Here is a 26,461-nt window from a genome sequence, read left to right as displayed (position 1 = left end):
ATTTTAAAAACCTGAGCATAAGCCTTGAAATCATACCTAAGTTTATTGCTTTGTGACCATGGCCAAGTAAGTTATTTTGAGCTTTAGTTTTTCTCATTTAAGAAATGGAGATTATAATACTGACTTCATAGAACTGTAAGGATTAAATGAGAACATATAAAGTGCCTTGTATAACATGTGCTGTGTAACTGATGCTCAATAAATGGTCATTTATTTTTCTTAGGTGGCTGGTCGGAAAGGATTTCCTCATGTGATCTATGCCCGTCTCTGGAGGTGGCCTGATCTTCACAAAAACGAATTAAAACATGTTAAATATTGTCAGTATGCATTTGACTTAAAATGTGATAGTGTCTGTGTGAATCCATATCACTATGAACGAGTTGTATCACCTGGAATTGGTAAGTAGACTTTGCTTTTATGCTTAGAAGCACAAAGGGAAAAGATCTCAATAGTTTTAATTTTTCTAAGTTAAATAACAAATATGGAGATAGCCAGGACTTCAACTAAGGTTAAAAAATCAGACATTTTTGGGCTTTCCTGGTGGCGCAGTGGTTGAGAGTCTGCCTGCCGATGCAGGGGACACGGGTTCGGGCCCCAGTCTGGGAAGATCCCACATGCCACGGAACGGCTGGGCCCGTGAGCCATGGCCACTGAGCCTGTGCATCCGGAGCCTGTGCTCCACAACGGGAGAGGCCACAACAGTGAGAGACCTGCGTACCGCAAAAAAAAAAAAAAAAAAAAAGAATCAGACATTTTTAAATGAAATACAAATATTTAAATTTGAATTCAGAACAAACTTGTATTTTGACTGCTAAAACTAAGTATGCATAGTTGGTATTTTGCCCATTTAGAACATTGTTTTTGAAAAATAAGATGGAAAGTATTTATGCCATTGTTAGATAGCATTTGTACTACTATTCTTGAACTGAAATGGTTCATGGAAGTTTCGAATCCCTGGCTTAAATTTACATTCTATTATTTTAAATATAATGGAAATTATTTTCATGCTAATGATTAATGTTTTATTTTCTTTTCCCCTTTAAAAATTTAAGATCTCTCAGGATTAACACTGCAGAGTAATGGTAGGTAATTCGTTTCTTGTAACTTTCTCTTTTCTTTTACCCCATCCCCTTTATTCTTTATTGACCCAGAACTAGTTTGTGTGGGTGCTGGTAACATTGACAAGAAAAATACTTACTGCTTTGGAAATGTAGATTTGGGAGGGGCATGCATCAGCATTTAAAACTGGATTTAAATAGGCTGTTGGCTCTTTGGCTTTGAACTACTGTTTATGACCGAAAGTAGTCTAAAAAATGTGTTAGGGGAACATAAAACATACCAAAGAAGAATAGTTTTTGAATTGGTAAAAACTGGCTATTTTGGAAGAAAATCTCACAGAGCCAGTTTATTTTTTTATTTTTATTTTTTTGAAAATCCTCAAAGTATTTATTTTAATTTAAATGGGTATAAATAACTTCTGATAATTTAGAATCATGTATAATATAGTTTAAAAACTGCAAAATTCTCATTTTCTTCATTTCAGCCTAACTTACTTTTATGAATGGTAATTTTATGAAGGACTTAAAACTGTGTAGTATATTAATTTTTTTCAGTCTTGTTACATTTTGAGTAAATAAAGCAAGGCTACATTAAAGTATCTGCCAATCACAGATGTTCTAATCCTATTCTTAAAAGGAGAGAGTGTTTTGAGGTGGGGAAATGTAACATATGGGAGGTGTTTTTTGTGTGTAATATTTGAGAACAGAGGTCTGTTAAAAGATTAGCTCTGTTTCTTGGAACATGTTAATGAACTGAAATTTCTGTAAAAACTAATTAATTCGCAGAGAAATTCTGATAAAAGAGCCACTGTCATCTTCGTAAGGTGTGCCATTGTTTTGAAGGCAAATTAGTGGCTCAGCACCTCTTTCTTTGCAGAATCTTAAGAGATGGGTCAGAAATATCATCTGACATTAAAATTTAGGAAGAGCATGGAAGTCTACTTGTTTTTATTCTCCACTTCTCTTCCATGTCAGTAATAATAAAGGAAGACTCTAGTACCTTTTAATACTTGTTAAGGGTTAGTTGGTTTCTGAGAACAGTGGGCTGAGAAGGGAAGCTGTTGTGGTGGTCTGAGAAGGGAAGCTTTAAGATTGATTGGGTAAAGCCCAGTCTGTTCACCACACAGACGACGATACCATATCACCTCTTTTTGAAAGTAAACACCCTTCAGATCTTCACCATTCTCCATCTGTGTTTTTGGAGAATGAAAGCTTTTAGCTCAGTGGGTTTTAGGGGTCGGGCAGCTGTAGTGATAAGTATATCAGAATCTTTCTAGGGGCGTGGTTGTGAGGAGATCTCATTCTGAAGGCTCATTACACTGCTTCCTGTCCTAAAATACTGCTGTTAGGAGTACCTGTTATTGATGGGCTTGTGTGGGTTGATAGCTCCTTCTAGTTGCTCTAGCCCTATATTCAGCCTTGTGGATCCCCCTAGTGGTGGCTATGTAAAGGCTGGCTTCAGTGGCTTCTTTCCTCAGAAAACAACAGGTGTTTCTCACAGGGCCTTTTAGATTTGGACAAAGAAATAATATAAGGCCAGGTAGTTAAAAGTTAAGCAAATGGGATAATTCCTTCACTTTTGAGTTGGGATCTTGGTGGTAATCATTTCCAGCCTATCTCATCTCTCTCATGAAACTTTCCATGACCACATTGACTTGTGTGTTGATTTTAACAAATATTTAATGAGCATGTATTGCCTGGTACTGTGTTAGGTTCCAGGGATGATAAGATAAATAAGGTATGTTTTTTCCACTTGAGAGAGCTCATAGTCTAGTGGAGGAAAGAAAAGGTAAATAAGACAGTGGCAGTACCATCAGACAAGCTGTGACCTGCTTGCTAGTGGTAATAAAGAGCAGAGACCTAGGATGAGCTCAGTGTCTTCAGCTTTTCTGTCTGCTATGTGTTCTTTACTCCTCACAGAACATTTTACAATCTCTGTATACATGTATGACTGCTCTAAGGGTGTGGTTAAATCATAGTAGCTAACACTTTCTAAGTATTTATTTTGTGTCAAAATAATTTACAAATATTGTGTCATCATTCTCATAATACTTCTACATGGTAGGTGGCATTATTTACATTTTATCAGATGTAGAGACTGGTGCCTGGAGAGGTCAAGGAATTTGCCCAAGATTAGAGAGCTAGGAGGGGCTGGAGTAATGTGTGCTCACTATTAGATATTTAAACAATAGAAAAATATCATAAAAGACTGTAAACTCTGTGAGGGCAATGATCTTTCTTTTGTTTACTGTTGTATCCCAAGTGCTAGAACAGTACCTGGAACATAGGTGCTCAATAAATATTTTTTCAGTGAATTAATTTGTTGAATGCTAGTCCATAAAAGAGAAATACTTAATAGTTTGGTGTCTGTTTCCTGGACTTTAAAAATATATACTATATGTATTTTTTAATCTTATTTTTTTGAATAGGCAATACATGGTCCATAAATCAAAATACTATAAAAAGGTATACAGTGAAAAGAAGTGCTCCCACCCCTGTCCCCATTCCCCCCTACCTCAGGTAATCACTTTTATTAGTTTCTGGTGTTTCCTTCCAGGGTTTCTTTGTGCAAAAATACATGTATTATTTCCCTTCTTTCTTACACAAAAAGCATATTGTGCACTGTACTGGACCTTGCTTTTTTACTTATATGATTTTTTTAAACATGAGTATGATCATAGTGTACAGTAGTGTTTTATAACCTACTTTTTTTCTCTTGGCGAAAGTATATTGCAGACATCTATCCTTGTTGATACTCAGTTTTACCTGAGAAACTTATGTTTTAAGTTATTTGATTAAAGGGACCTGTAGACTGATAGAAGTCCCAAACTTACATTTGGGAAGGTTTAACCAACGTATTAGGCAAGAAAAAGTTATGAGGCATAACTGTTTAAAAGCAGAATTCAGTTGTTATTTTCAAATTTTTTTTTTTTTTGAGGGGGGTGCTGTGTCATGCGGCTTGTGGGATCTTAGTTCCCGTCCAGGGATTGATTGAACCCGGGCCACAGCAGTGAAAGCACCGAGTCGTAACCACTGGACCACCAGGGAATGCCCAGAATTCAGTTGTTATGATTGCCCATTAAGCCAAAACGTCAACTGGAAAGCAGAAATAATGAGTATCAAGTTGACCAACTATATCCTCAAATCAGTAACTTTCTCCTTATGTACTAGCAATACCAATATCTTGGTAAAAAGATCTCAGTCACTATAAACAGCATAGAACCCTAAAATTTCCAAGAATTTAATAGAGATGTCAGGATCTGTATGCAGAAAATCATAGGACTTTGTTGAAGAGTATAATTTTTTAAAAATTGAATAAGTACAGTCATACCCACTTTATGTCTCAAATGATTTTTTCTTTGCATTTTTATAATTTGGCCAACATTAGTGGTGAGTGGTTAGATCCACTTTTTTTTACTGTCATATAATGAGATGTTAAGCTCCTTTTGGTTATCTCTTTGTTTCCATAGAATTTTCTAAAGAGAAACTCTTTGTAGTGGAATTTATGGGTCTTAAAAATATCAATGTCTTCGTTACTTTTGATGCATGAAAAAGCCCTTTAAGAGATTGTATGTGGAAATCTGAGCAATAGATTATTCTTACCTCTTTGAAATATTCTCAGTTTAATAAAAAAGTAGCTGTGTAACTAGTTAGTGTTTATGTGTAATGGATTTTTTCAAAGATTAACATAGAGAAAGATAAGGAGCATTATATGCTGATTCTCAATGGAAAAGAGAATGTCTTTTTGTGGACTGTTAACTGCTCTAAGAAAAGAACCTAGTGTTAGAGTTCAATGGATTATAAAATTCTAGGGTAGTGTTAGTTCAGATGCAGTAAAGCGTTGTTTGCTAAAGATAAAAAGCAAACCCCAAAACTATAGCCTAAAAAGAAATGAGGAGGTTCTGGGCAGAGAACCATTGATTATTATAAATGCAGTTTCAATTTTCCTTTTTTTCCTCATAAAAAAGCCAACTAACTATTCCCTGGATTGTTTAAGAAAAGGTGTTATATCACCTAGAGCCAGGCTTTGCTTATTAAGGTGTAACCACGTAGGTGAAAGATGTTGTTTATCAAGTTTTTTCACACTACATATTTATCAAACATCATTGTTTGGATTGGGTTTCTAGAAGGAAATTTCAGTTTGACTTACCATTTGGGATTTTTCTGCTCATTCTAATCTTTTAGGGGACATTGAGTATACTTCACTTTCAAAGAATGTGTTACTTAACAGTAATTCTAGATCTGGAATTGGATAGCTGTCAGATCCCACTCATATTTTTACACCGTGAAATTAGCAAAAAGATTTTAAAAAGTAATTACTTGATCTCAATTTGGTCGTCTTAACTAGGTAAATATTTTCCCCAGCCACTTGATTTTTTGTCTATGCTGTGTATTTAAGGTGATTATTACTTCTAGATTATTAATCAAGAAACTAAAAATACCTCTTTAGGACCATTGCTGGAGGTTGTTGGAATATAGTCTACGTTCAGATTTCAAGGAGTCAGTCAGATTGATCTGATGTCACTATCTCTAAATAAATAGCTTTTGCTGATAGAATAGTATGCTTTAAAAATAGTATGAGAAAATTCTGAGTTAGACTGATATACACTATAGTTGATTTTAGGTGTTGTTATATTAGTTATAAGATTTTTTTTTTTTCTGGGAATAGAAGCTTATAAGATTTTAAAATATGTTTGCTTTTCTGTATAGCTCCACCTAGTATGTTGGTGAAGGATGAATATGTTCATGACTTTGAGGGACAGCCATCATTATCCACTGAAGGACATTCAATTCAAACCATCCAGCATCCACCAAGTAATCGTGCATCGACGGAGACCTACAGCACCCCAGCTCTCTTAGCTCCATCTGAGTCTAATGCTACCAGCACCACCAACTTTCCCAACATTCCTGTGGCTTCCACAAGTGAGTTGTAGAGTCAGATGTAGTCAGCAAGATGAATTTTCCTAACCATTAAATATTTATAGGTAGCCACTTGGAGAAAACCTCCAAGTAAGTGAAAATTAAAAGTACTATAGTATCTTTCATAGGTAAACAAGCATTAAATAGGTTTTTGTGTTGTCCTGGAAGAAAATGGTGTTTGTAATTTATTTAAATGTTCTTATGTTGATGTATAGTCATTTGGAATTTAAGTAATGATTTAAATTAATGGTGTAATTTGTACTTTATTACATGCAGAAGTAAGAAGTCTCTTAAGCTTTCAGATCTATTTTAGAGAAATATTTAAGTTACCAACAAGTAGTTTTGAACCAAGAGGTTTATAAAAATCTTTGTTAATGGAATTGCAAGCTTTCCTCTAATGAGTATTTTTATTTTGCTTTATCTGGCAGAATATTACTTTATAATAGTTATCTCAGTCTCCAATTGTGCAAACTTAGAAAAAGGAATCTTGACAAATTTGTTTGTAACATATAACCCTCAAGATAGATGTTAAGTATTTTAGTCAACTTTGAAATAAAGCTAAATTCTGTGTATCTAACTTTATTTTTTTTTAACAAGTTATTTTCAAAAGATTCTTCCCATTAATGAGGTACTCACCTTCTCTGCCATGTTATGGCGGTAGAGTGCTATTAGGTTCAGCTTTTCTTGGGGCCTGGTCCAGGAAATAATGACCTTATTTTCATCGCCTCCAAAGGTTGGGCAGTTTTCAACTTGGCAAGTTGAGTGGCCTTTTTTTTTGTTTTTAAATTAATCACAGAACAGGGTCTTGGCATTTGTATTCTGTTATTTGTACCTGCTTGCTAAGAAGATTATATCTAAGCCCACATCAGCAGTGAATTGTTGATAGATCTGGACTGATACTTTGTTAGTTGATATCAAAGGAAGCATTATTCTGTTTACTTTAATATCAGACCAGATTCAACATAGAAAGTTGATCTTTGGAATAAATGGAGGACTGATTTCTATAATTGAGTTTCAAATAAAGTATACCAAATTTCCCCCTCTTTAATTCATTTTACCTCTTCAAACAATATCTTTTGGATATGCTACATGAGATGACAGTCTCACTATAGACAGCATATTCCAAGTGGGCCATATAGGTTAAACACACACTTGAGAACCTGAACCTTTAACCAGTTGGTGCTTCTGTTATCTGTCTACTCTTTATTCACCAATTTGGGAATATAGTTGACAAACAGAGTGGGTAGGGAAGGAGAATAAAAGAAGGTACGTTAACAGCCACTTGAGCATAGATTAGTGCTGCTTACCTCTGTTGAGGTAAGCAGCACAAATTCAACCTGGAGGTTGAATTTGCATGCCTTTTTTGATGCTTGCTAAAGTGACTTCATTTTAACTGTTACGTTCCCTGGGGCTGAGTTCTGTTCAAGACCAAATAAAGTGATATGAATGAAATGTGGATAATTTTGTCTTGGTGTTTTTTGGATATATTTTTGCAATGAGTAATGATTACCGTAAGTTTTAGAATTTGTTGCAGAATGTTTCCTTAGATCTCAAAAAGTGTATTGATAAAATTAGAAGAAAAGAAATTGGACTGAAATAGGGGAATTGGAAGACTACATGAGTTGATTTAGTTGTTTAATTTCATTTTATGTACTTGGAATTGTGTAATGGAAATACTCAGTACAGATAACTGCAGTGGGCTTTATGTTCATTTGGTACCTGAGTATCTTCAGGGTTTCTTTCTAAATATCTGTAGTAAATTAAAATAATTTAATTTCTTCTGCATAGTGACAATTTTTGTAAGATAGCTAAGAGTATGTAACATGTACAGTCGTTAAAAAGCAAGAGTAAAAATGTAATTAACCTTTAAAGATAACCTGCAAAAATTTGAGGAGAATGAATAGGATGGGAGGTAGCTGAAAACATCATCTTAAAAAATAATAATTTAGAGAGTATTGAAGTAGTCTCTTTAGCTTTTAATTTTATAATCTTAGCCTTAACGAAATGTGAGTTGTAGAGAGGAGAAAAATGTTCCTTTTTCTTGATACTTTGAGCTGTTCATTGCATATTCGGGCAATGGTGTCATTTACTCTCTTCTATCTGATTATACTCCCATATAGATGAGAAAAGATTGAGGTAATGCCATAACAAATAACAATTATAGAATTTCCTTGCTTTCCAAGTGAGATGCACAGTTGACTTAATTAATAGTTGCTTGAAGAAATTAAGCTTTTTCTGTACAAAAAATAAAGCCTTAAAAATGTAAGCAATTTCTTAGAATGGTTTTAAATAGAATAGTTCTCCTGATATATTACATACAGAGAGAGCAACTAATTTCTTGTGAATCCAGGAGTATGATAGTGTTCTTAGAGGCAGTTCTTGATTTTTAAAAGCATATGAAAAAATTTCAAAAGAGACTGATTTTTTGTTTTGTTTTAACTAGCAGATGCTGTGTTGATTGGACAGTGGCGCTTACATTTTTTTTTCTTTTTTTAACTTTCTCACCTTACCCATCACATTCCATTTAAAATATTTGCCTGCTCTCCTTTTCTTTGATCACCCTCTAGCATTCTACCAGTACCAGTACCAGTGCTGATAATAATGACCTTTCCAGTTTTCAACATTTTCTTGAGCCTGGACTTTTGGAGTCTTAGTCAGAAAGGTCCAGAGCTAGATGGAGTGGCTGGGAGTGAGCTGATGTGCTTCTGAAGAAGTTATTATGATAGGCTAGACCTGTAGTGGGGTTTTGCTGGCATTTGAAGAATATTTGTGAAGAAATGGGCCAATAAAATTAGCTAGATATTACTTAAAGATAGAATAATTTTGAACTTCTTCAAGTTAAGGTTTGCCTTTATAGATGACTGTAGGGTTTTTTTATTATATAGGCCATGGGTGAGTTCCACTTTTTGCTCATCTTTCTAAGTGTGACCATCAGATATAATTGATCCTTCATTTACTGTATAAAACCATAGGATTGCCTCTATAAATGTACCATATTAATGTCTTCTTGTTCCTCTAGGTCAGCCTGCCAGTATACTGGCAGGCAGCCATAGTGAAGGATTGTTGCAGATAGCTTCAGGGCCTCAGCCAGGACAGCAGCAGAATGGATTTACTGGTCAGCCAGCTACTTACCATCATAGTATGTATATGCTTTTTAAAATCTTCTAAGTAGTTGAGAAAAAATAGGCAGAGTTTATAAAAGCAAATTAATCCATGTGGGCCTTAATTTTTAGACAGCACTACCACCTGGACTGGAAGTAGAACTGCACCATACACACCTAATTTGCCTCACCACCAAAACGGCCATCTTCAGCACCACCCGCCTATGCCGCCCCATCCCGGACATTACTGTAAGCTCTTGTTTTTGTTGTAAGGGCCTTTTCTTTTTGAGAACTTTGTTTTCTTTCCATTTTTTATAAAATGTTTTTACATCTTTTATTCATCTTACAATTTAGTTTCATTAAATGATTAGTGCTTTTCAGTATTTTTTGTAAACAGTTTTATTTTTCATAGTTATGTTATCATACCTTTGTTTTAGAGAATTGATATTTACAAAATATTTTTATTTCTTTGTTGCTGATATTTCATTAACACCACATTGATTACCATTCATTTGTTTGTTTGTTTTGTGTATGTTCTTAGATCTCATGTGTATCTGTATTTCCACCCTAAGTGGATTGAAACTCCTTGAGTGTCAAGATCTCAAGGTTTCTCTCACCACAGAGTTCAGCATACCATAGACACTCAGATGTTGAATCTGTCATTCCTCTACTCTGTGCAGTCTTGATTGGGAGGGATACCCTACTGATAACCATAGCTTGTAGTTTCAGGCAGAATAGGAACATTGTTCATTTGGCCTAGTAAAATCAAGAGTATAAATCTTTCATATATATTAAATCCCTTTTCCTCCATTTTAAGATTAATAATACCAAAGAAAACTTGGAAAATACACAGAGGAGTAAATAAGAAAATAAAAATTATCCAGAATCCTACTACCCAGAGATAATCTACTTCTAATATTTTGTCACATTTTTCCTTCCAGTCATATAGTGGGGTATATGTATCAGTTTCGGGGGAGGAGGACATCAGACTGTGACTGTGTTGTTGTACCCTGCTTTTTTACAGTTATGTTACTGTTTTTCCATGTCTTAAGAGAATGTAATTTTTAATGGCTGCCTGGGCCAGCATAGTTGTTAAGGGTGCTGAGTTTGGACCCTTAACTGGCTGTTTGACCACTGGCAAGTTATTTAACCTCCCTAAGCCTTAAGGGTAGTAATAGTAGTATCTGTCTCAAGGGATGTTGTAAGAAGCAAATGTAATAATTCATGTGAGGTGTTTAGCACAATGTCTTAACACATAATAATCTCTCAGTTATGTTAGCTACTGTGCCATTTTGTAAATAATCTTAATTTAATAAACAGTAAACACTTGTTTTAAAATGGACCTAACAATTTGAATTATTATTATATATTACATTATGAATTGTACTGTATTACAGGGATAATTTATAATTACATTAAATTTTGCATGTACAACTATTGTAAATTGTTTAACAGTTGGCATACAGCACTAAAATGTTGGCTATTAAATAGCTACAAAAGTAATTCAAGAGTATTTGCTTATTATAATTATAAAGTAAATAAGCTTTTACATTCTTAGACATTGCATAAGCTTGGTCTAAACAATTCCTAAGGTATGATAGTTATATTTAAGGTTTATTAAAAGTTTCAGCATTGGAAAACTTTTAATAAATGAAAATGGGATTTTTATTGTCTTTTCTTTAGGGCCGCCAGTTCACAATGAGCTTGCATTCCAGCCTCCCATTTCTAACCATCCTGGTAAGTGTATTTCAAAATTAATTCCCTACATTTAGCTTTTCTTTATGGCAGTTGAAACATATACAGAGAGAGATTTTAACATAACTGCAGAGTAACTTAACTTTTCAGATAAGTACAATACTCATTATGGCATTAGTTAATAGTTTATGAGTAACCAATATAAGCACACAGAAACTGTCCATATTTGATTCTTTTTAACTGTCTCTGAAAGAAAAGACAAGAACTGCATTTTCGGCTAAAATATAAAGTACCAAAATTCCGGTTTTAAGATGCATGTAATACATAAATATGGAGTAGAAGAAAGTAGGTTTCAAAATAGAACAGCTGTAAAACTGTAGCTTAAAAAGCCAGGAAGAATCTGAAGTAGATGCTGAACAGAAAAATAATTCACTGTATCTGTCTTAGAAGGTATATTCAGGAATCTATGGTTAACTGGAATTTAGAAACTATTTGCACTAAGTTATGTTCAAAAGAGTAGATTAAATAGCTAAGTAAACTATAGAAGTAATAAAACAGAAAGGTTGGAAATAAAAGAAAATATTGAAGCCTTCTTAACATAAACAGTGGATTTTGATTTGCTTTCCTTCCCTCCATCCTATCCTATCTGTTTTTCTTAGTTTAGAAAGATGCAGCTATATAATTTCAGTTCATCACCTTAATTTTCCCCCTAGTTTTACAAAAATTTTATTATGGAGAATTCCAACATATACCAAATACAAGTATAGACAATCCTCCTCATTGTACTCATTCCTCAGTTTCAGCCATTACCAACTAATGGCCAATCTTATTTCATGTATACCCTCGTCTACTTTTCATATCCTTACCTATTATTTTGATGGAAATACTATATAATCATTTGATACATAAATATTTCAGTATATATTTCCATTGAAGATTTTTTAAAAATATAACTACAGTAACCATAATGGTCAATTTAAAGAGTAACTTATAGTTCTTCAAATAATACATAATTTTCTTAAACAGTGTTCTGCTATTTATTATTTATGTTGGTTCTAACTTTTCTTCTAGCTGTTAGAGAAAAAAACACATTGAGGGTAAGATCTTTATGCTTATAATTCTTCTCATATTTCAGTTTCGGGGATTTGAAGAATTTCTGGATCAAAAGGCCACATTGCTTTAGTGATCACATCAGAGTATGAGAACCAGTTTTATCATGCTCACCAGCAGTAGATGTGATACTTCAATTAACTTTTACTGATTTGGGAGGCAAATATTTGTTTTGATAAGGAGAAAAATGCTGCTGGTGGGACAGAAATATTTTTTAATGATACGTATTTGCTAGTTACATGTTTACATTTTTTAACATACATATTTTTAAATCATACATATTACTAGTTAAATTATCCTCTTAAGTGGATTTTCTGTATGTTATTTGCATATTTTTGTGGTTTTAAACATTTTTTGTGGGTCAAGGGGTCTTGCCTTTCTATAAACATTTTTATTAAGAAATGTAATAAACAGAACGTACATAAAACCAGTATACATACAGTCTGACGAATAACATTAAAGCCAACACGTGTGTAACCAACACCCAGACTGAAAATTAAAACATTGCAGCACCCCCAGAAATTTTCCCTCCCCGTGCATTTTGTCTCAGTCAAAAACTTTTCATCTCCTCCTGCAGAGATAACCACTATCCTGCTTTTTATGGATTTTATTTTTTTGCTCTTTGAAAACAATGAATGCATCCCTAAACAATCCAGTAGTTTGGTTTTACTGCTTTTTGAAATTATATAAATGAAATCATTGTATCAGAGTCTTAATTCATGTTAATAAATATATTGTGATAAAAGGGGGAAATCTAGAGTCTTAAGAATGAGAATTTTGCTGGCTTCAAGGCAGCCTCATTGAGAATCAGTAGTGACCCCTGGCAAATTGAGGGGTGTGGTTCTCAATGTTCATATGGCTTGGCAGAAGGTGGTCCACAGGAGTAGGTATAATCAGGGCTCTGAAGAAAGATCCCCCGTGGATGAATGGTGGAGTGGGGTTGGGAATGGTGGCATTTAGCTAGTTATTTGGACTCCGTTTTGGATTCAGCAATTGCTTTGGCCTCTTGATGGATTTACTTCATTCTCATGGTAGAACTCATGTTGAGACCTAACAGCTCCTGCTGGTTAGGGAATAGCATTCACTAGTTTTGAGGATATGCATCTGTAGGACCCTGCACTGGCATTAAAGCCTCTGTTTTTGAGTAGAACGGGAAGTGACTTAATGGCGAGGATGATACTGAAAGGTTTTTGTCCACGTGGTTGCGGGAGGGGTCACCTCTGCGCCTATACCATTAATGGAGTCAGCTTGTTGGAACCTAGCTGGCTGTGAACTCTCTGACTGTGAATATGGTTGGGCCCCAGAAGATTTCTACCTCACAGCTGTTCTTCATTTCTCCTCTTACACTGGTAAGAGAATATGCTGACTGGTCTCCCTAATGGGACAGCTTCCAGTCATAGTGTCCTCCTCCCTACCATTTAATCTCTACTGCTACTCAATATTTCTTTTAAAATTTGACTCTAGTTATGTTATTTCTCTGTTGAAGAACTTGCACTGACTTCCCTACTTACAGCTTAGCCTATAGGATAAAGTCCAAATTCCTTAGCTGGGCAGAAAAGAATCTCTGATCCAGGACCCTGCATACTTCTCTAGCTTCATCTCTTCATACTTCAACCATCCTGAACTGCTTACCCAAGCTTGCTTGACTGTATCATCCCTCTGTACTTTTTTTGTGCATGGTGTTCTCTGCCAGATATGTTATATACTCTGTATTAGTTGTCTGTTGTTTGCTTTGGCTCATAGTCTCTTGAGCTTGCAGTCAAGTTGTTGGCTCAGGCTGCCACCATCTGAAAGCTTTTCTGGGTTGGAGAATTCACTTTCTGGGTGGCTTACCACATACCTGGCAAGTTAGTGGTATTGTGGGCAGGAAGCTCCAGTTTCTTTCTGCATGGACCTCTCTGTAGAGTTTCTTGAGTGTCTTCACATGGCAGCTTGCTTCCTCCAAAGTTGAGTGATCAAGAGAAAGCAAGACAGAACCTCGGGGTCTTTTAATAAGACTTAACTTCATAAATCACATTTTCATTTTTGTAAGATCCTATTTTGTGGAGAGGGGACTATACAAGAATGTGAATATCAGGAGGTGAGAATCATTGGGGCCATCTTGATGCCCATACCTCACACCCCTACCCTCTTAAGTGTGGTGACCTCTTTTAAAGTCACACCACTGTTGTGAAGAAGCATTCCCTAATCCCTTGTGTCCCCTCCTATCTAGTACTTTGTAAATCCTAGCTAGTAGTTTACAAGATCTGCTATCCTTGTTTCATGAACAAATAGAAAAGGAAACCAAAGTAAAAATATTTTGTATTAGGTGTATGGTTAATGCAGCCCTTTAAGGTTTGATTAAGAAGTGCTAAAATATTCTACCACTGACTTAGGACTGTATAGATGGGAAATATGCATGTCTCTGAATATGTAAAATATTTTTAATAATTAAAAATCATCAATAATATATAGTATATCTGTTTTGAGAAAGTGTTTTTGAATATAATTGCATGTATGTCTTAGGAAATATAAGTAATATAAATTGTTGAAAGTGAAAAAAAATTAGTATTGGTCTTTACCTTGGTATAAAAGATTTCAGACAGGACATATACTTGGTGATTTCTAGGCTTTGATAACTAAGTTGAAAAATATTTTTGGAAAAAGTTAATCATTTCATTTTATGGACTAACACTCTTTTTCTTTTTTGTAAAGCTGAGATATATTCATTAAATAAAATATTGACTGCAAATTAAAGAGAAGAGTTTCCTCAGCGTCTTTGAGGTTGTTTTGGTCACTGATAAATGAATACAGACTTCACAGATTTTCAAATTCAGGTTGTGTTCTAGTACTTTGGAACTAACTACCGTTAAAGAGAGTAACTTTATGTGTTCATAATCATAAAGATAAAGATTATAATAAAGATTATGATTATAATAAAGATTATAATAATCATAAAGATTCTCATAGGACATCTCATTCAGATATAAATAATAAAAGTAATAATTCATAATGAGTCATTTAGGTGCTTCAACCAAATTTCTAATTTTCTTGAGTGACTCTGTTTCAGAAATTAAAGATAATGCTTTGGAGACTTACATTTTCTATTATAATTGAATAACAATTTTTGATAAAGCTGTGCTTTGTAATATGTTTTCTCATTACAAAAAATACTTAGCTGAGTTTTTCTATTAAAAAAATTCATGTTCTTGGGCTTCCCTGGTGGCGCAGTGGTTGAGAGTCCGCCTGCTGATGCAGGAGACACGGGTTCGTGCCCTGGTCCGGGAAGATCCCACATGCCGCGGAGCAACTAAGCCCGTGAGCCATGGCCGCTGGGCCTGCGCATTCGGGGCCTGTGCTCCGCAACGGGAGAGGCCACAACAGTGAGAGGCCCGCATACCGCAAAAAAAAAAAAAAAAAAAAAAAAAATTCATGTTCTTAACTCGTCTTTCAAAACCTTTCCTCTGGTCAGTGATGAGCAAGCAGCCCATAGACTTCATGGGACCAGTTCAGCTTCACTAAAGGAAAAAGAAACTAAAAATAGCAATGTCAGCAAGCACATAACAGTCCCACTCCCTTTCAAATGAGTTGGGACGTTAAGAAAGCTCTCTTGGAAATGAGTAAATTCTGTCTTGCTGTTGATACTAGTTTTGAGAGGCTGCAGACTTGTCACTTATGTGGCATTTGGTCCTTAGAGCAAAAGAGCACAGAGAGATCTAGAAAGGCTTAATGAATGTTTCCTATTACCTTCTCCTGTTTTAAAAATAAGAATGTTCCCTCCTGGTTGTATAGCAAATTTAGAGTGGACTCTAAACCTTTAGAAAAGGTTTTCACATGGTATTTTGTATCCCAACACCACTGACTTCTCTGGATTACCTATTAGGTTACCTCTAACCCTGTCTCTCCTCACTGATATTAACCCCCTTCCTCCTGCTTTCCTGTGCCTTAATAATCCTTTTACTTAGATGGTCATTTTTCATCCCTGGTCCATGGTACAACTCTGATGTCACTTTCTTTTTATACTCAGAGGTTGCCAAATGCAGCTTTATGTAACCATCATTGTTGTATGGTGTCTGAAATATTAGGCAAACAAAAACCCCTTTGGTGACTGGGAAATAATAACATAATGTTTAAGTGTAGTTGCAGTTGTTGCAATTTATGATGATAAAAGTTATTTTTCTTATTTAAACATGGAGATTATACAGCTCCCCTTTTCCCCCTCAATTGACTCTCTTGGAAAAAAGATTGCTTGCCATGGAACTTTACTTGTAAATAGTGTTCTTCAGTATGAACTAGGAAATGCGTGTACTTGGATCTCATTTTTATAACCAGTGTTGAAAACATTCGTGACTTCAGGATATTATTTGTAACAAAATTTATTGTTTGGGCTGATTGTTTAAAGACCTTATTAAAGTGCTGTTACTGTTTATTGCTGCCAAAACATTGGGTAATTTTTATCTTGTCTTAAACAACCTCTTTAGTCTTAGCTTCAACCAGTATACCTGCCTGTTATGTTGGCTGAAGCTTCTTGTCCATAGCATAATGTGATTCCTTTAATAAAGAATTTTACTATAAGGAACAGCTTCGTAAATATTTCAAAACTAGCTTTTTAAGAAGGCACTTCAGTATATTGCTAGTTTTCATGTTCTCATGATAATAAAAATATTTAAAGAAGTGTTTGTGATTAGTTGGTCGTTCTGTATGGCAAAACATTTGAATTATTAAGTTTTTGAATCACCCAGTTTTCATGTGGTCTCTTTTATTAATACTTCATTGGAAAGTACTTTTTTCCTTGACAGCATTTTGAAGAGCAGTTAGGTACATAGACTTTACAGGATTTTTGTTTTTAATATATTTTAAGCATTAATCATACTTCATTTTAATATCTTTTGGGAGGTTTGAAGAAATGTAATTTTTTTTGTCATTCTGAGTATCTTTTCATATTGTTGAAAATTCTAGGTTAGCCAAAGTTCACAAATGGCACAGTGAGATGCAGATAAATAATTGGTTTATCATAGAAAACTTTCAATCTTTAATAAATGGCACTGGCCTTTTTTCCCCCCTTATGTCAGACCCCTTTCTGCTATAGGGCTTTTGCATTTGCTTTCCTCTTGAGATGTTCATTCACAGTCTCCACATACATACATGGTCTTTTAGGTCTGACTTTTTCAGATAGGATGTGCCCCTACTGTCTAGTCTGAAGTACCTTTCCACTTATCTTCTGTCCCATACCCTGTTTTATTTTCTTCACAGTGCTTATCATTACCTGAGTTATCTTGTTCGTTTATTTGCTTACTTGTCTGCCTATGCACCTCCATGGAAATAGGACAATAGCTGCCTTGTTTGCTGCTGTGTGTGCCTACAGTGATTCTGTGTACCCCATAAATACCTGTTATTTAAAAAAGGAAAATCAAATAAAATGCATGTATGTGGACTCTATGTAATAACTGTATTCAAACAAAAATTAGAAATACTTGATCAACAATATTTGCAAACCAAACCTAGTAGTGCCTCTCTTTTCCCCAGTTATTTAAAATCATTTATTGTAGTTCAAATGAATAAACATATTTTCAGAGTCAAAATTTTAGTAGTTTGAGTTATTTGTAGTGAGGTGGATGGACCTAGAGACTGTCATACAGAGTAAAGTAAGTCAGAAAGAGAAAAACAAATACCGTATGCTAACACATGTATATGGAATCTTAAAAAATGGTTCTGAAGAACCTAGGGGCAGGACAGGAATAAAGACACAGACATAGAGAATGGACTTGAGGACACGGGGAGGGGGAAGGGTAAGCTGGGACGAAGTGAGAGAGTGGCATGGACATATGTACACTACCAAATGTAAAATAAATAGCTAGTGGGAAGCAGCTGTATAGCACAGGGAGATCAGCTTGGTGCTTTGTGACCACCTAGAGGGGTGGGATAGGGAGGATAGGAGTAAGACACAAGAGGGAGGAGATATGGGGATGTATGTATATGTATAGCTGATTCACCTTGTTATACAGAAGAAACTAACACACCATTGTAAAGCAATTATACTCTAGTAGAGGTTTAAAAACCAATTGTAGAGAGGGGAGACAGCAGAAGCAAGAAGAACTACAGTCTTATAGCCTGTGGAACTAAAGCCATATTCACAGAAAGAGAGCCCTCTGCCTTTTCATCTCGTCTATGTACCAGATGAAGGAACAAGATAAAACTCCAGACAAAAAACTAAATGAAGTGGAGTTAGGCAATCTTCCAGAAAAGGAATTCAGAATAATGATAGTGAAGATGATCCAGGACCTCGGAAAAAGAATGGAGGCAAAGATTGAGAAGATGTAAGAAATGTTTAACAAAGACCTAGAAGAATTAAAGAACAAACAGAGGTGAACAATACAGTAACTGAAGTGAAAAATACACTAGAAGGAATCAGTAGCAGAATAACTGAGGCAGAAGAACAGATATGTGACCTGGAAGACAGAATGGTGGAATTTACGGCTGCAGAACAGAATTTTTAAAAAAAGAATGAAAAGAAATGAAGGCAGCCTAAGAGACCTCTGGGACAACATTAAATGCAACAACATTCTCATTATAGGGGTCCCAGAAGGAGAAGAGAGAGAGAAAGGACCTGAGAAAATATTTGAAGAGATTGTAGTTGAAAACTTCCATAACATGGGAAAGGAAATAGCCACCCAAGTCCAGGAACCGCAGAGAGTCCCATACGGGATAAACCCAAGGAGAAACACACCGAGACACATAGTAATCAAGTTGGCAAAAATTAAAGACAAAGAAAAATTATTGAAAGCAGCAAGGGAAAAATGACAAATAACACACAAGGGAACTCCCATAAGGTTAACAGCTGATTTCTCAGCAGAAACTACAAGCCAGAAGGGGGTGCCATGACATATTTAAAGTTATGAAAGGGAAGAACCTACAACCAAGATTATACTACCCGGTAAGGATCTCATTCAGATTTGATGGAGAAATCAGAAGCTTTACAGACAAGCAAAAGCTAAGAGAATTCACCACCAAACCAGCTCTACAACAAATGCAGAAGGAACTTCTATAAGTGGGAAACACAAGAAAATGACCTACGAAAACAAACCCAAAACAATTAAGAAAATGGTATTAGGAACATACATATCTATAATTACCTTAAACGTGAATGGATTAAATGCTCCAACCAAAAGACACAGGCTCGCTGAATTGATACAAAAACAAGACCCACGTATATGCTGTCTACAAAAGATCCATTTCAGACCTAGGGACACATACAGACTAAAAGTGAGGGGATGGAAAAAGATATTCCATGCAAATGGAAATCAGAAGAAAGCTGGAGTAGCAATACTCATGTCAGATAAAATGGACTTTAAAGTACAGAAGGTTACAAGAGACAAGGAAGGACACTGCAGAATGATCAAGGGGTCAATCCAAGAAGAAGATATAACAATTACATATATGCATCCAACATAGGAGAACCTTAGTACATAAGGCAACTACTAACAGCTCTAAAAGAGGAAATTGACAGTAACAGAATAATAGTGGGGGACTTTAACACCTCACACCAATGGACAGATCATCCAAACAGAAAATTAATAAGGAAACACAAGCTTTAAATGACACAATAGACTAGATAGATTTAATTGATATTTATAAAACATTACATCCCAAAACAGCAGATTACACTTTCTTCTCAAGTACACACAGAACGTTCTCCAGGATAGATCACATCTTGGGTCACAAATCAAGCCTCAGTAAATTTAAGAAAATTGAAATCATATCAAGCATCTTTTCTGACCACAATGCTATGAGATTAGTACAGGGCAAAAAACGTAAAAGACACAAACACATGGAGGCTAAACAATAAATTACTAAATAATCAAGAGATCACTGATGAAATCAAATAGGAAATAAAAAAATACCTAGAGACAAATGACAATGAAAACACGACGATCGAAAACCTATGGGATGCAGCAAAAGCAGTTCTGAGAGAGAAGTTTATAGCAGTACAATCCTACCTCAAGAAACAACAGAAGTCTCAAATAAACAATCTAACCTTACACTTAAAGGAACTAGAGAAAGAAGAACAAACAAAACCCAAAGTTAGTAGAAGGAAAGAAATAATAAAATCAGAGCAGAAATAATTGAAATGAAACAAAGAAAACAGCAAAAATCAATAAAGCTAAAAGCTGGTTCTTAGAGAAGATAAACAAAATTGATAAACCATTAGCCAGACTCATCAAGAAGAGGGAGAGGACTTAAATCAATAAAATTAGAAATGAAAAAGGAGAAGTTACAACAGACACTGCAGAAATACAAAGCATCCTACGAGACTACTACAAGCAACACTGTGCCAATAAAATGGACAACCTGGAAGAAATGGACAAATTCTTAGAAAGGTGTAACCTTCCAAGACTGAACCTGGAAGAAATAGAAAATATGAACAGACCAATCACAAGCAATGAAATTGAAACTGATTAAAAATCTCCCAACAAAAGTCCAGGACCAGATAGATGGCTTCACAGGTGAATTCTATCAAACATTTAGAGAAGAGCTAACACTCATCCTTCTCAAACTCTTCCAAAAAATTGCAGAGGAAGGAACACTCCCAAACTGATTCTTTGAGGCCACCATCACCCTAATACCAAAACCAGACAAAGATACTACAAAAACAGAAAATTATAGACCAATATCACTGATGAATATAGATGCAAAAATCCTCAAGAAAATACTAGCAAACAGAATCCAACAACACATTAAAGGATCATACACCATGATCAAGTGGGATTTATCCCAGGGATGCAAGGACTCTTCAGTATATGCAAATCAATGTGATACACCATATTAATAAATTGAAGGAGAAAAACCAAATGATCATCTCAATAGATGCAGAAAAAGCTTTTGACAAAATTCAACACCCATTTATGATAAAAACCCTCCAGAAAGTGGGCATAGAGGGAACCTACCTCAAAAAATAAAGGCCATGTACGACAAACCCACAACAAACATTCTCAGTGGTGAAAAATTGAATGCGTTTCCTCTAAGATCAGGAACAAGACACAGGATGTCCACTCTCACCACTATTATTCAACATAGTTTTGGAAGTCCTAGCCACTGCAATCAGAGAAGAAAGAGAAGTAAAAGGAACACAGATTGGAAAAGAAGTAAAACTCCCTGTTTGCAGATGACATGATACTATACATAGAGAATCCTAAAGATGCTACCAGAAAACTACTAGAGCTAATCAATGAATTTGGTAAAGTTGCAGGATACAAAATTAATGCACAGAAATCTCTTGCATTCCTATACACTAATGATGAAAAATCTGAAAGAGAAATTAAGGAAACACTCCCATTTACCATTGCAACAGAAAGAATTAAATACCTAGGAATAAACCTACCTAGGGAGACAAAAGACCTGTATGCAGAAAACTATAAGACACTGATGAAAGAAATTAAAGATGATACCAACAGATGGAGAGATACACCATGTTCTTGGATTGGAAGAATCAATATTGTGAAAATGACTCTACTATCCAAAGCAATCTACAGATTCAGTGCAATCTCTATCAAATTACCAATGGCAGTTTTTGCAGAACTAGAACAAAAAATCTTAAAAATGTGTATGGAATCACAAAAGACCCCAAATAGCCAAAGGAGTCTTGAGGGAAAAGAACAGAGCTGGAGGAATCAGACTCCCTGACTTCGGGCTATACTACAGAGCTACAGTAATCAAGACAATATGGTACTGGCACAAAAACAGAAACATAGATCAATGGAACAAGATAGAAAGCCCAGAGATAAACCCATGCACCTATGCTCAACTAATCTATGACAAAGGAGGCAAGGATATACAATGGAGAAAAGGCATTCTCTTCAATAAGTGGTGCTAGAAAAACTGGACAGCTACATGTAAAAGAATGAAATTAGAACACTCCCTAACGCCATACACAAAAATAAACTCAAAATGGATTAGAGACCTAAATGTAAGACCAGACACTATCAAACTCTTAGAGGAAAACATAGGAAGAACACTCTTTGACATATATTACAGCAAGATGTCTCTTGATCCACCTCCTAGAGTAATGGAAATTAAAAAAAAATAAACAATTGGGACCTAATGTAACTTAAAACTTTTTGCACAGCAAAGGAAACTACAAAGAAGACAAAACAACAACCCTCAGAATGGGAGAAAATATTTGCAAATGAATCAACGGACAAAGGATTAATCTCCAAAATATATAAACAGCTCATGCAGCTGAATATTAAAAAAACAACCCAATCCAAAAGTGGGCAGAAAACCTAAATAGACATTTCTCCAAAGAAGACATACAGATGGCCAAGAAACACATGAAAAGCTGCTCAACATCACTAATTATTGGAGAAATGCAAATCAAAACTACAATGAAGTATCACCTCACACCAGTTAGAATGGGCATCATCAGAAAATCTACAAACAAATATGCTGGAGGGGGTGTGGAGAAAAGGGAACCCTCTTGCACTGTTGGTGGGAATGTAAATTGATACAGCCACTGTGGAGAACAGTATGAAGGTTCCTTGAAAAACTAAAAATAGAATTACTATATGACCCAGCAATCCCACTACTGGGCATATACCCAGAGAAAAACCATAATTCAAAAAGACACATGCACCCCAATGTTCATTGCAGCACTATTTACAATAGCCAGGTCATGCAAGCTACCTAAATGTCCATCGACAGACGAATGGATAAAGTAGATGTGGTACATATATACAATGGAATATTGCTCAGCCATAAAAAGGAATGAATTGGGTCATTTTTAGAAACGTGGATGGATCTAAAGACTCATATAGAGCGAAGTAAGTCAGAAAGAGAAGAACAAATATTGTATATTAACACATATATGTGGAACCTAGAAAAATGGTGCAGATGAACCAGTTAGCAGGGCAGAAATTGAGACACAGATGTAGAGAACAGACATATGGACACCAAGGGGAGAAAGCAGCGGTGGGCGTGGTGGAAAGCGGTGTGATGAATTGGGAGATTGGGATTGACATGTAGACACTGATGTATATAAAATGGATGACTAATAAGAACCTGCTGTGTAAAAAAATAATTTAAAAAATTGTAGTAGTTAACATGAATGGACTTCACTAAAAATACAGATGGGACAAATGACCTTTCATCCAAGAGACAATTAAAAATTCCTGCTCATAGAAACTGTAGTTGGAGTGTAATTAACTTTGACTCTCATCTGTGATGTCTGACTTGGTTATGCCCTCTCTCTCATTTAGGGATCTATAAATATATACCATAGATTGATGTTATTCAAGAACACTTCTCTGAAATACGTATTAGAATCAGTGTGCTTTAAAAAAAAAATGTTCAGACTACATAGAAAATATGTGCAGTTAGATGAAACATCATGGTAAAAAAATTTATGATTCTAATTATTTCCAGTCTTTAAATTCCCTGTTGATTGGGTACTTTCAGGTAAGAACCAAATTCCAGATTTTAAAAATGACTTTTTTTAACAGGTGACATGGTACTATACATAGAGAATATACATGACTTTTTTCTTGTTAGTATTTAACAAGAATGTTAGATACTAAGCTGAAAAGTAGAAGACATGGCAGTGCCTACTTTATAATGCATTATAAATTCTTTTGGGTGCTGTCCACTTCCTTCACCCTTTAAGAAAAACTTTGTCATATGGAGTGAAAGTGAAAGCCTTAAATCTTTCTCACATGATTGGCCGTTCTCTCCCATTTATCTCCTATAGCTCCTGAGTATTGGTGTTCCATTGCTTACTTTGAAATGGATGTTCAAGTAGGAGAGACGTTTAAGGTTCCTTCAAGCTGTCCTGTTGTTACTGTTGATGGTTATGTAGACCCTTCTGGAGGAGATCGCTTTTGCTTGGGTCAACTCTCCAATGTCCACAGGACAGAAGCCATTGAGAGAGCAAGGTATTGATTGTATAGTTAGATAGTTAATTTTAAAAATTGAACATAGTGCATTGTCTTTTATTCAGAGATATCTTTCAATGTAAATTATGTTTTCGAGTATAGATAAAAGAATAAAGATCATCTTAAAAATTCAGAATTTGTAAGCATTTCATTTTAATTGTAGATGTTTGTTATTTAAAAGATGATAAAATACAGTCTTTAAAAGTTAGTGAGGTTTCTGTGTTTTGAATAGTAACTAGACCTTTTGGAACCCGGTTTGAAAACTAGTTTTTATTTCCTCTGATTGTATGGTATTTCTACAAACTTACTGAGAGGAAATAACATAAAATGAAGACATGTTTCCACAAGTGTTATTTATAATGGAAGACTGATAATAAAAGGTAAAATGGTTAAGTAAATTTTAATACACTTTCATTTTTATGCAGTCATTAAAATATGAAAAGTTTACATAATCAAATGTAAATACGTAAGATGAAATATTACAGGAAAACATACACAATTTTAGGTACTGTGTGATCTCAGCTCTTTAAGGAAATGTGTGTGTGCATAAGCACCTAATCTTGGCTCTATCCCTAGCTGTGTGATTTTGGCAAATTATCTACTCTAAACCAGTGCTGTCTAATAGAATTTTCTGTGATGAAGGAAATGGTTTATATATGTGCTGTCCAGTATAGTAACTTCTAGCCACATGTAGCTGTTGAGCAGTTAAAATTTGGCTCATGTGATTAACTGAATTTTTAAATTAATTTTAATTGAATTGTGAAGGTTAAGTGAGAATTTATATTGAATGTTCCTGATACATAATAAGCATTATGTGAATGTTCATCATTATTACATATGAGTAGGATACTAAAAAAAAGAAAGAAACATATGGAAATGTTAACAGTGGCTATCTTTTGGTTATGGTGTTACATAATATCCTTTATTCTTTAAAATTTTTCAGTATTGGGTATGCTATCTAATCTGAACTAAAATTTATTTTTAAATACTTATCAAAATGAAATGTGATTCACTTTTTCTTCCTAAGGTTGCACATAGGCAAAGGTGTGCAGTTGGAATGTAAAGGTGAAGGTGATGTTTGGGTCAGGTGCCTTAGTGACCACGCAGTCTTTGTACAGAGCTACTACTTAGACAGAGAAGCTGGACGTGCACCTGGAGACGCTGTTCATAAGATCTACCCAAGTGCATATATAAAGGTTAGTTGCAATTTTACTCAAATATTTTAGACTTGGAAAGCTCTGTTTGTTGTTTAAAGAATTGAGATGGAGGTGGGAGTAGTGTAAAAATGTCTTTATGTATTAAATAATCAGAAATTACATTTGTATATAAAACACATTTCCTGGGGACTTTTATTGACATGAGTGGTTATCTAGTTTTGTGGATGCATTCATGCCATATTGTTTTATTAGCAAATTTGTTAAATGTTTTAGAGTAATAACACAGGCTCTTGAAAATACTGAGTGAAACCTCTAAATTTCCTTTGATATAAAATATGTAAAACTCAGAATCTGAAATTGCATCTTAGCCAACCTTTAGGATTTTATGGAAGGGAATTCTAAAAGTATAGCTTTTCAGATTAAGAACTGACAAATGAAAAATTCTTCAGTACCACTTTTTTTAAGGTTAGATATTTTGTGCATTAAATAGTTTTATTTACTATATTATTTTGCAAATTAAGCCTGAGGTATTTTTCATTAATTATTACATATTCAACCTATTTTTTTTTTTTTTTTTTTTTTTTTGTGGTACGCGGGCCTCTCACTGCTGTGGCCTCTCCCATTGCGGAGCACAGGCTCGGGACACGCAGGCTCAGCGGCCATGGCTCACAGGCCCAGCCGCTCCACAGCACGTGGGACCTTCCCGGACTGGGGCACGAACCGGCGTCTCCTGCATCAGCAGGCGGGCTCTCAACCACCGTGCCACCAGGGAAGCCCTCCACCTATTTTAATTTTAATTTATAACATACACTGTTTTTGAAAGCAGAAGATGGTAATTAGATACCCTAAATATATTTCTAATTTCAGATTTTTCACCATCATCCTCAGCATCTTTAAGATTAGCTATTGTAAGTTAGTGGAATTAACTCTGCCTCATCACTTAGTCCTAGGAAATTGCTTAGCACACGAATAGAATTATATTTATTTGTGCTTTCTAATTTTTCCACAAGGAATTTTGCTTATTTGTGCTGTTATTATTTTTAAGTGGTGCTGTGTTTCCTTGTACGCTTTGTAGTCTATTTAATATTTGTTGGCAAGTTTGTCTCAAGAGATTTTATTTTTTATTTTTTCCTTCCTGTCATTGCTTCTCCCTATAGGGCAGTTTTGCCTTAGTCTGGCACCCTGGGATCCACATCTCAGGAACAATTCTTATATTTAGAAGGTAGAGGAATTTTTGTCCTTTGAGGAAATTGAGTTCCAATCCCCAGGTATGCTCAGGGCCTAATTCCTATTGCATAGATTTCTCTGATGCTATGCCATGGACAAGAATTTTATTCCTAGTTGCATTTCTGAATTAACTGTCAAACTATTGTACCAGCACTTGATTTATGGGCAGGTGCCCAGTTGTAGCCCTCGGAGAGCCTGTTTTCTCTTTCCATATCACTCTGAGAAGTCAAGTTCCTGTCCTCTACACCTGTTTGGTGCTGGTACCCCAAGTACCTTCTGTCTTTTGTCCT

General features: G+C 35.2%; 1 protein-coding gene across 2 annotated transcripts in view; it reads left to right on the top strand.

The window, feature by feature from the left end:
- Positions 1–26,461, top strand: part of SMAD4 (SMAD family member 4) — a 38,179-nt gene that overhangs the window by 1,026 nt on the left and 10,692 nt on the right. For both annotated transcript variants that reach the window (XR_009331347.2, XM_059039804.2), the window contains exons 2-9: positions 224–398; positions 1,053–1,082; positions 5,769–5,981; positions 8,998–9,117; positions 9,212–9,328; positions 10,763–10,816; positions 23,604–23,787; positions 24,815–24,983. Coding sequence is in view for 1 of the 2 variants with exons in the window: in XM_059039804.2 (XP_058895787.1) it covers positions 224–398; positions 1,053–1,082; positions 5,769–5,981; positions 8,998–9,117; positions 9,212–9,328; positions 10,763–10,816; positions 23,604–23,787; positions 24,815–24,983 (1,062 nt within the window). In the remaining variant the exon portion in view is untranslated. The remainder of the gene's footprint in view (positions 1–223; positions 399–1,052; positions 1,083–5,768; positions 5,982–8,997; positions 9,118–9,211; positions 9,329–10,762; positions 10,817–23,603; positions 23,788–24,814; positions 24,984–26,461) is intronic.

This window comes from Kogia breviceps, chromosome 15 (genome assembly GCF_026419965.1).
Source record: "Kogia breviceps isolate mKogBre1 chromosome 15, mKogBre1 haplotype 1, whole genome shotgun sequence".
NCBI classification, from domain to species: domain Eukaryota; kingdom Metazoa; phylum Chordata; class Mammalia; order Artiodactyla; family Physeteridae; genus Kogia; species Kogia breviceps.
This window is presented reverse-complemented; position numbering and strand designations above follow the sequence as displayed.